Source organism: Topomyia yanbarensis, chromosome 3 (assembly GCF_030247195.1).
Source record: "Topomyia yanbarensis strain Yona2022 chromosome 3, ASM3024719v1, whole genome shotgun sequence".
Lineage (NCBI taxonomy): Eukaryota > Metazoa > Arthropoda > Insecta > Diptera > Culicidae > Topomyia > Topomyia yanbarensis.
Window position 1 is genome coordinate 194,140,793 of NC_080672.1, and position 11,911 is coordinate 194,152,703.

The window sequence follows — 11,911 nt, forward strand, 5'->3', positions numbered from 1 at the left end:
ACGGAAATTTCTTGAAAAAACATGGCAATAAAATTTTCTTCTTCTGATGGATGCAGGATAAGGAAACAGAATCATTCTGCAAGGATTCTTTCTATAAAAAACAATTTGATCGTCTCCCATTTTTTCCAATCCACCATTTTCCACTACTGATCACGGAAATTACTTGAAAAAACATGGCAATAAAATTTTCTTCTTCTAATGGATGCAGGATAAGGAAACAGAATCATTCTGCAAGGTTTCGTAATCAGAAATATTTCTTTCTATAAAAATCAATTTTATCGTCCTACCAATTTTTCCCAACCCACCAATTTTCACTAATGATCATGGAAATTTCTTGAAAAAACATGGCAATAAAATTTTCTTCTTCTGATGAATGCAGGATAGGGAAACATAATCTTTCTGCAAGGATTCTTTCTATTAAAATCAATTTGATCGTCCTCCCATTTTTTCCAACCCACCAAATTCCACTACTGATCATGGAAATTTCTTGAAAAAACATGGCAATAAAATTTTCTTCTTCTGATGAATGCAGGATAGGGAAACATAATCTTTCTGCAAGGATTCTTTCTATAAAAATCAATTTGATCGTCCTCCCATTTTTTCCAACCCACCAATTTCCACTACTGATCACGGAAATTTCTTGAAAAAACATGGCAATAAAATTTTCTTCTTCTAATGGATGCAGGTTAAGGAAACAGAATCATTCTGCAAGGTTTGGTAAACAGAAATATTTCATTCTATAAAAATCAATTTTATCGTCCTACCAATTTTTTTACAACCCACCCATTTCCACTACTGATCATGGAAATTTCTTGAAAACACATAGCAATAAAATTTTCTTCTTCTAATGGATGCAGGATAAGGAAACAGAATCATTCTGCAAGGTTTCGTAAACAGAAATATGTCTTTCTATAAAAATCAATTTTATCGTCCTACCAATTTTTTCCAACCCACCAATTTCCACTAATGATCATGGAAATTTCTTGAAAAAACATGGCAATAAAATTTTCTTCTTCTGATGAATGCAGGATAGGGAAACATAATCTTTCTGCAAGGATTCTTTCTATAAAAACAATTTGATCGTCTCCCATTTTTTCCAATCCACCAATTTCCACTACTGATCACGGAAATTACTTGAAAAAACATGGCAATAAAATTTTCTTCTTCTAATGGATGCAGGATAAGGAAACAGAATCATTCTGCAAGGTTTCGTAAACGGAAATATTTCTTTCTATAAAAATCAATTTGATCGTCCTCCCATTTTTTCCAACCCACCAAATTCCACTACTGATCATGGAAATTTCTTGAAAACACATGGCAATAAAATTTTCTTCTTCTGATGAGTGCATGATAGGGAAACAGAATCATTCTGCAAGGATTCTTTCTGTTACTATGTTTTAATTGCCGCAAGGTTCTACTGTATCGATTTTGTTGGCTATTGTCGGCAAATTTGAGACTAAGAGAAACGGTCGGCGTCGGCGGTAAAACATGATGATGAGTTATGTTCTACCATAGACCATGCGGTAGACTTGGGTGAAACGCCCAACTCCTACTCTGCAGAAGGCAAAGAATTCTTCACATTTCCTTTCGATCATGCCCATATGAGCCTGCCTAGTTCTAGTTTTCCGTTCTAAGTTTATATCTGATTCGCTCTAGAATACCTATCCGTCTTTCAATTTCATTGCTTTCGTTTCTCTTAGTCTCAAATTTGCCGAAAATAGTCAACAAAATCGATACAGAAAGATTCTTTCTATAAAAATCAATTTGATCGTCCTCCCATTTTTTCCCAACCCACCAATTTCCACTGGTGATCATGGAAATTTCTTGAAAACACAAGGCAATAAAATTTTCTTCTTCTGATGGATACAGGATAGGCAAACGAAATCATCCGGCAAGAATTCCTAAGCAACAACAATTGTTTCAATAGAAATTAATTTTATTGTCCTCTCAATTTTTCCAACCCACCAATTTTTACTAATGATCATGGAAATTACTTGAAAACACATGGCAATAAAATTTTCTTCTTCTGATGGATGCAGGCTAGGGAAACAGAATCATTCTGCATGGATTCTTTCTATCAAAATCAATTTGATAGTCCTCCCAAATTTTTTCCCTCTTTCCTATTTTGGGATATCGCAATAAAAAAGTGTGTGCTCACTAGCGCCGCGTTGAGGGTGATATCCAATTTAATCATTACATCATTAAATAGTCCTTGCCCCAGTAACAATTTAGGCTTTATGGTGGTTTTATAGCCACTCATACAACCTAGATTGCACTTGTAGCGTGCTATAAGACTTCAATTGTGACTTGGATTACATTCCAGAAAACGTCATTTTCCTAAATTAATAAACTTTACCTAACATGAATTGGAAGTTTTAGTTTCCCTAGCGCCGCCTGATGGGCGAATTCTGTAATTATCTATTCGCCGTCGGGTACCACTCGACTCACTGATGAATATTGCCGAAGACATCACACTTCTAAATAATGTTCTCGAGAATCAGAAATTGAAAAATAATACATGCTCACTAGTGCCGCCTGGTCTATCTATTTCAATTAGTTTTGTCCATAATCGCGTAGCTCTTAACCTTCTCTAAATTTTTTCCGAGTACACCATCTCCTCTAAGTTATTAGACGTTTGTGACATACTAAATTCCACATTGTGCTGAAAGCTGGTACGCTCACGTTAAACTTATTCAATGATAGTTGCGTTTACGAGAGGTTAGATTTATTTACTCTATTGTATAGCACCCCTGGCGCTGCAGTTATCAATTAATTGGATATCCAATTGCTCTCAATTATAGGTCTAAGCAAACACAAAACAACTTTACCAAATAAAGTATGGTGCTAAATGTTAACTCAGATAAAATATTCGAGCCCCAATTAGTCGAAATCCCATAGGCTAAGTGAATCCTATTAGGTGGGTACCGCACAATACGAATCCACGTAGTAGGAATCAGCGTAGTAGGAGACCCGACTGTATCAAAATTCAGTATGTAGACAACCTTGGAGAACTTTTTTATCATTTGTGGAATTATAAAAAATCCATATTGGAAATTGTAAAACAAAACGATGAAAAATTAATTGCGCAATTCAGAAAAAATATTATTCCTCAAAGAGCTCAAAATTAACCAAGTAAGTACATATTCTTCTGTCAGGAGTGCTACCGCCAGTTGCTGGACGTAGTCCTGGTAGCACAATCTTCCTGACCAATATAACTACTAAAGCATTTTCTGTTGATTTGAAAGTAATCGATTTGGATTTCAGATCCTTTGTCAGGTGATCTACAGGGAGCCATGTGGGTATTTTTAAAACTACGTGACAGATTTGTGTTTTCCAACGTTGGAATATTCAAAAAAAATCCATTCAGTCAATCCTTTAGACGTATTCAGCGAGAATGGGTTTATGGTAGTTCAAACTACGCATATCATTTACAATACACGATTTATCGTATCTTTTCTATAAATCGTTGTAAGTCAATGGAAGTGTAGTAAGTAAATTGATTAGAGAGAGCCAAATAAAAGTTTTTCAAAAATTCAACGGAAAAAATGAAATTGATGTAATTATTATTTCCTTATTTCAATGAACTTTAACATTCAATAAAGCGATAAAATATTATCAAGTGATTCATTTTCAATCGTCCTGGTCGGGACTATTGATTGATTCATAAATGAAATACGATACGGCCGTTATAAAATATACTTCCTGAAAAACTCAAATTTTCATGGCGTAATAACGCTATGGAAACAAAAAAAAAGTTGTTGCTTTCAGCGTGATTTTCGTGAGACCTACTCTCGAACCTCAATAAAACAAAAGAAAAAGAAATATTATCAAAACAAATATATTTTTTTGGTTTACAATCTCGCAAAATGCGTTATTTAAAATTTTTTAAATCCAAGTATCAGTATGATAATTATTCCATGAGAATCTGAAGAAACTTTGCTAAGATTTCTTGCATTTCTGAAAACACGAAACAACATCTGTGTTCAAAAATGTTTCAAAGCAGTCAAATCCAGTATAAAAATTAATTATAGGGATCCCAAAAAATCGTTCGTTGGTATTTGTGGAATGTCGAAAATATTTGCAGCAACTGTTATAAATTTCATCAGCTTTTCATCAATGCTGTGTGGAAATCGGTTTCTGAGAAATAAAACCAATCTTACAAAAAATTGTGACATGTGATAATTGATGGAACTTCCAAATAATTTTCAATTTGGCAAGCCTCCATTATTGTTTGGAATAAAGCAAAAGATGTTTTTAAATGTATGTTATCAATTCAACACAAAACCGTTGGTTTCAAACGATCATCAGTTTCAAAATCATCAAATATCAACATGCAAATTCGACATAGAAAATGTTTTTCCATTATTTGGCGTATAAAGATAAAATAGCATCGCGGTTTGTTTCAGTCTCGTAAAATAATAAAATATCATAGATCTCCCAAGAGAATCGAAAATCATCAAGTGTCAATGAAGAAATTTATTTGAAATCATTTTCAACTATTTCTACATTCAGAATTACTCAAAAACAGTTGTGCTAAAAGCTTTCGATATTTCGAGCTTTCGTAGCACGCCATCTGCATCAACCCAAGGATAACTTTTAGTACACTTGTTTTTCTTTTCGTATCTTTCCACGCTGTTTCGCGTGCGACGGTACACTGCGTATCGCGAGGAAAATTGAAAAACGCTGTTATGAAGTTTTCCAAAACGATTTTTTCTTTGTACCATCAGATTCCTTGGTTTCTAACGAATCCGTACATATGCAACACTTGGGTAGTTTTGAAGGAAATATCGAAGAAACAGCAGGTTAAAAATATTGCTCCACTTTTGCGCACCTATACATACAAATTTTACTTTAGTTGTGTCTGTGCGGGTAGAAAAACTGCTTCTAGTAAAATGGAAATTTTTCAATGAAAAGCGGAAAATATGGAAAATCGGAGAAAATCACGTCCTAGAAAAATTGTTTAGCTATGTTGTATTGGAAAAATCAAAATTTTAAACATATGATTGCAAAAACTGTGTGCTTTTTCAACCGGAAAAAGCACACAGTTTTCCGAGTTGGAAAATTTTGAATTTTCCATTTCGGCCAAGTAAAAACAATTATCTAGGTCGTGATTTTTTTCTTTTTTCCATATTTTGTCATTTTCTTTGAAAATAAAATAAAAAACCGCAAAAAAACACGAAAAATGGCGGATTGCCCGACGGGGGCCTTAAAGTAGTTTAAACTGGAAAAATAAGTTATTCCCACTTACCTTTCTAAAAATGGCATTGCTCATGAGAAAGTGACGTTAAAGGGTGAAGGTAGTGCGATGCGGCTTTGCCGCATAGTCGAGTCCAAGGATTCGAAGCGGCGCAAAGCCGCTGAGAAACCGACGGACGAGGTGGTTTTGATCTTGCTATCGAAGGGTGCAATCAAACCTGTAATCCACTCGTTTGCCCGGTATACTTTAGCATAGAGGCTATCCCTAGTTTAAGTCCGACTGAGCGGCAGCGAAGTCGGACAGCATGGCAAAAAGCGATGTGGCGTAGCGACATTAGGCATTAACAATGTTTTATTTAGTAACAATAGGATAGTATTTATTTACAAAAATAAAATGTTGTCAGTGCCGAATGTGGCCACATCGCTTCATTCAAGTGCTGTCCGACTTCGTTGCCGCTCAGTCGGACTTAAACTAGAGACAGCCCCTATGTTTGAGTATACCGGGCAAACGAGTGGATTACAGGTTTGATTGCACCCTTCGATAGCAAGATCAAAACCACCTCGTCCGTCGGTTTCTCAGCGGCTTTGCGCCGCTTCGAATCCTTGAACTCAATTATGCGGCAAAGCCGAATCACACTACCTTCACCCTTAACGTCATTTTCTCATGAACAATGCCATTGTTAGTAAAGTAAGTGGGAACAACTTATTTTTCCAGTTTAAACTACTTTAAAGCTTTCCCCCGATTTTTTTTTTCATTGCTTGTTATAAAATAGACCATTAGAACCATTTCCAAAAGAAATTAACTCTCTTTTCGAAAAAGCCGCGATTCGGAACAATTACCGAAACTTGCAATTTTATTCACACCAGAATTAATAATGGAGTGGCCGGGCGAGACAGAGACCGTCCGAAAATCGTTAACACTCCACACAGGCGGGAAAAGCCACAGATGCACAGCAAGTTTTCTTCACCACTGGCCGTCCGCACTCCACCGGCTCCGAAAAAATATGAACATGCGGTTTGCTTTTTTGGCAGTTCCAGTGCTGCCGTTATTTCGACAATCCATCGCGGGTGGGGTGCGTTCACGTGCGTGCTACACACTCCCGTCTAATACCTCATTATGGCACTTATAATTACCCTTTACCCACTTTAAACGTAACAACTTCTATTTAATTAGTTGCATACTGCAAGAAGAATTGTAGTCTGTAGAATTGAAAATGCAAAAAAGTAGGTTTTCCCATACTAATTTCCATACAAATTTTAAACGCAATGCGCTACGCCGGGTCAAAACCAATCGACTCCAAATTTTGTACAGTTACTTGGGACCCCAAATGAAACCAAAAAAATTCTGGGCTCGATTGATGTGGTTACGATTACGTTTTTCCATATAACAATGCCCCACCCTAATAATACATATTGGAAGCCTAAATTTTGGGTTATCCGAACGTTACAGAAACTTTGGGTTATCCGCTCGTTATAAATTTTGGGTTATGCGCTCAGTACTCAAACTTTGGGTTATCCGCTCTTTACTCAAATTTTGGGTTATCCGGTCAGTACTCAAATTTTCGGTTATCCGCTCAGTGCTCAAATTTTGGGTTATTTGATCGTTACTCAAACTTTGGGTTACCCGCTCTGTACCAAACGCTTGGGTTACCCATAACCGAAGACTTCATATCAAGAAGAGAATCTGGAAACAGCAACAGCAACGCCACTTCCGGGTAAAGGTGGTACTACCCATAGTAATGCATACACACATATACACTATTACATTAAGCTTCCTACCTTCATACGATAGAGTTGCTGCAACCTCTGTCGCCTCTTGTTTGTATGGGGGAGGGAAAGAGATATCAGTTTTCTTAATATGTAGTCTTCGCCGTAACCCAAACTGTGGGTAGTCCTCACAGTACCCAAAATTTAAGTTCAAAGCTTGTTACCCAAAAGTGACCCAGTTAAACTCATTCCGGAACCGGTTCGGATTTCTGAATGGAGTCATTATGGATTCCAAATCAACTGCAACAACCGATTCCGACTCAGAATCGGTTGTTGCATTTGATTTGGAATCCATGCTGACTCCATTCAGGATTCCGAATCAAATTCCGAATGGTTTGACCGGGGAGGAGATGCACTCAGTGATGCCATATGTGAAGATATGTCTTCATTTTGACCACATTTGAAAGGTTGCGAAGACGGGTTTTTCATTTAGTGAATGAAAAATTAAGCAACTTTATCGTGGCAAACGGAACATCCCAGCGAAAACCAGTTCAAACACTATTTCATCTGATTTATTTAATGCTATTTAATCAATGAGTAACGTTGTTGTATATGTAATTTTAGTTTTCTGGCAACACTCTTCTTCAGTTATAAAAAAAAAAGAAGTTCAGAAGCAAAACGTTTTCCCCCGTGATTTTTAATCCGTTCAGTATTTTTAATACGGTCGACATTCAAACAATAAAACATATTTAAATGTAATCGTGGCTGCCTTCTCTATCCCGATATCCCAAAATACCTAATATTTTGGTGTCAGAAGTGGGATTTAGAGGCATAAGTTTTCCGGTCGAGAGTGACGCGTTCGTTTCGGTTTCGCGAAAAATCAAGATGGCTAACGAAGAGCTAATGGCATCTCTGGCGCAGATGTTAGCCAATGCCCTACGATCCTCCATTGAAACAGTAGCTGTGGGACATTCGGATGCCGTTAGGGCTGCTACAGCACATCAAGCCAAGCCACCATCGTTCTCAATCTCCGAATATCGTTCTTCGGAAAATACCTCCGTTTCGGATTATTTCAAACGATTCGAGTGGGCATTGCAATTGAGCAACATCAAGGCTTCGCAATACGCACATTACGCTCTAGTGCATATGGGTACGGAGCTAAATAATGCCATAAAGTTCTTGGTGAGTCCCCGTGATCCAGAAGACCTAACGTACGATGAACTTCGTACGACGTTAGTTGGCCACTTTGACCAAGCAAGAGACAAGTACGTAGAAAGCATCAAGTTCCGCGAAATCGTGCAACAAAATGGCGAACCTGTATCCAGTTTTGCTCTACGACTCCGGCAGGGTGCCGCACACTGTGAGTACGGAGATTTTCTCGACAGGATGCTGATTGAGCAGCTTTTGCACGGGCTCGAATCGCGTGACATGTGTGACGAAATTATTGCCAAGAAACCGGCAACGTTCAAAGTAGCATTTGAGGTCGCACACACTTTGGAAGCCACCCGCAATACAGCCAAAGAAGTTCGAACGGCAAGACCATCGTTGTTAGCTGACGCGACTAATAAGTTAGGTTATGAAAGGCCGAAGACGCACAAAACAAACCTTCCCTCACACACACAGAACAATCAAAAACAACAATGGAGTGACCAACAGTCATCCGAGCAGAGGGTTTGCGGTGGATGTGGTGGCAATCATAATAGAAGTGAGTGCAAATTTCGTGATGCAAAATGCTTCAATTGTGAGCGAAAAGGTCACAAGTGTGCAGATCCAGCACACAGAATCCGCAGGATCGATCCACCGCCCAGATCCATTCGGAAGCGATACTAGCTTCTCCAGTCGACGTGATCCAGCCATTGAATAAAATTCACTCCATCAACACATGTGGGAAGCAAGTCATCCATGTCACCATTGACGGACATAGCATGGACATGGAAGTAGACACCGGTGCTCCTTGTGGTATAAACAGTGAAAAAAAAACTCCGTGTTATCAAACCGATTTTCACACTGTTAAAATCTGACGGTCAATTTTCCAGTTACACCGGGCATCGTATTCGGTGTTTAGGTCGTCTTCCAGTGAATGTTTCTATTGGTTCCACCACACGTAAGCTCAACTTGTACGTTGTTGCCGAAGATTACGACACTTTTCGGTAGAGAGTGGATCTCTCAATTTGCGACCGAAGTGAATTTGAACGTGCTTTTCACCCAAAGCAATACGGTACGCTCGCTGGCGTCTACATCTTTCAAGATCTCAATGGATCAGCAACATGCATTGTCACAGTTGTTGGCCAACTATGATGACGTTTTCGGTGACACGGCAGGAATGCTTAAGGGACCCCCAGCATCGGTGCATCTCAAACCAGGTACAACCCCGGTGTTTGCAAAAGCTCGTGACGTACCATTAGCATTGAAGAGTAAGTACGCGTAGGAAATTGACAAGAAACTTGCGGCAGGTTTCTACGAGCGAGTCGACTACTCGGAATGGGCGTCCACCACCCACATTGTAGTGAAGAAGAATGGAAATCTACGTATCACCGGCAATTACAAGCCTACTGTAAACCCCCGGATGATTATTGACGAACACCCGATCCCCAAGATCGAATCCATCTTCAATAAAATGAAAGGAGCCAGTCTGTTCTGTCACCTGGATGTGACAGATGCTTACTCACACCTCCAAATAGATGCAGAATTTCGACATGTTCTCACGCTCAATACACCAACACACGGGTTGATTCGACCGACAAGAGCAGTATATGGAGCCGCAAACATCCCTGCGATATGGCAACGTCGCATGGAAACAGTGCTAAAAGGTTTACCTAATGTGGGTAACTTCTTCGACGATATTATAGTCTTTGCAGACAGTTTCGAAAATCTACTAATTGTCCTTTCAGCAGTTTTCGATAGGTTAAAGAATCACGGTTTACGATTGAACCGTTCGAAGTGTGTTTTCGCCACCCCGGTTCTCGAATGCCTGGGTCACAAGATCGATGCAGACGGTTTACACAAATCCGACCAATACATAAGAGCCATACGAGACGCACCTCGCCCATCGAATGCAGAAGAGCTTAGATTTTTGGGGAAAGCCACATACTACAATGCTTTTATTCCCTCTCTCTCAATGCGGTCTCGTTGCCTGCGTGACATGTTGCAGGAGGAATCTTTCGAGTGGAATGCCGAGAGAGCGTATGCATACGAAGAAATCAAATTAGCTCTCATTTCGCCGCAGGTACTGATGCCGTATGATCCGAACCTTCCTTTGATATTAGCCACGGACGCGAGTAAATTTGGGTTGGGAGCTGTTCTCTCGCATCGTCTAGAAAACGGTCGAGAGCGCCCAATAGCGTACGCCAGCTGCTCTATGTCTGCTACCGAACAACGTTATCCGCAGATTGACAAAGAAGCTCTAGCCATCGTATGGGCGGACAAGAAATTGTTTAACTACCTTTATGCTCGCCGATTTACTTTGATCACCGATGACAAACCGTTGACTCAAATATTGCATCAAACCAAATCGCTACCAATTCTCTGTATCAGCAGAATGGCTAATTATGCCGATTATTTGTCGTACTTCAACTTTGATGTTGTGTACAAATCGACGAAGGAAAACGTTAATGCAGATTGCTGCTCTCGAATTGCTCGCACTCCACGGAACATCGATGTAAACAAACTTTCCGTTCGCGAGGGAAAAGAGAGTTAAGGTGACGGGTTTGAAGTGTTTGTTTTACATCAAATCGCACAACTACCTGTCCGTGCTGAACATATCGGACGTGAGACGCGCAAAGATCCTAGTCTTGGTAAAATCGTACAACTGTTGGAAGCTGGAGCCGATTTGACACGATTCGACTGTAAAGCACCAGAAGTCAAATATACTCTTTCTGCTACATGTTTACTGTTTGAGCACCGTGTAGTGATACCACCCGTTCTTCGTCAGTCCGTGTTAAATGATCTTCATGTGTCACACCTCGGAATTGTGAAAATGAAAGGAATAGCTCGTTCGTTTGTTTACTGGCCGGGAATCGACACAGACATTGAGAAGACAGCGAAATATTGTGCAGAGTATGCTCGTCAGGCGCATGCTCCCTCCAAGTTTAGTGAACACCACTGGCAATACCCCAAAGGCCCGTGGGAAAGGATACACATAGACTATGCTGGTCCAGTGGCAGGTTCAATGTTGCTGATTATAGTTGACGCGTACAGTAAGTGGTTAGAGGTGAAAGTCACAAATTCAATGACAACAGCAGCAACGATTGGCATTATTGATGAGTTATTTTCTCGTTATGGAGCACCTGTTACCATTGTGTCAGATAATAGGCCGCAATTTACCTCTGCGGAATTTAAGGAGTTTTTGCAGAAGAGCGGCGTCAAGTTCCACAAACTTTCGGCTCCCTATTACCCTGCAACGAATGGCCAAGCAGAACGTTACGTGCAGACAACAAAAGACGCCCTGAAGGCAATGGGAACTACTACATCGACGTTGCAGTCCAACTTGAACAACTCTCTGCAGAGATATCGCATAGCTCCTCATGCTACCACTGGAGAATCGCCATCCAAGCTGTTTACGGGACGGAACATTAGGACACACCTAGACCTACTAAAGCCCGAAGACGTTCGCCAGAAAGTATCGATGAAGCAACAAATCAACTTTAAGCCATCTTTCCGTGAATTCAGTTCGGGTCAGAACGTGTATTTCCTCGCCGGTAACCTTCGTATGGAAAAATGGATTGCTGGTGTGACCGCTGTGTGATTTACACTATGAAATCGAATATTCTGGTAAACGATTCAAGCGCCACATTGACCAAATTCGTTCGAAATTCGGCCCTCAAGATCATCAGGCGATTGAAGCATCGGATGTAGAAGAATCAAGCCAACAAGTTGCATCAAGGCACGTCCATTTTTACGGCAACGACAGCACGCTTCATAATGCCCCTTCAACTCCAATCAACTTTAGAAGTGGTCGTACTGACCAAGGATCACCAGAGTTCTACACTCCATCTGCAAGCCCAATGGA

The 11,911-nt window shown here is 39.8% G+C and overlaps 1 protein-coding gene across 1 annotated transcript; it reads left to right on the forward strand.

The window, feature by feature from the left end:
• Positions 1-10,879: 10,879 nt before the first annotated feature.
• On the forward strand, positions 10,880-11,647 carry LOC131687525 (uncharacterized protein K02A2.6-like). Its single transcript, XM_058971617.1, has one exon. The coding sequence runs from the start codon at positions 10,880-10,882 to the stop codon at positions 11,645-11,647; it is 768 nt and encodes a 255-aa protein (XP_058827600.1).
• The last annotated feature ends 264 nt before the right edge of the window (positions 11,648-11,911 follow it).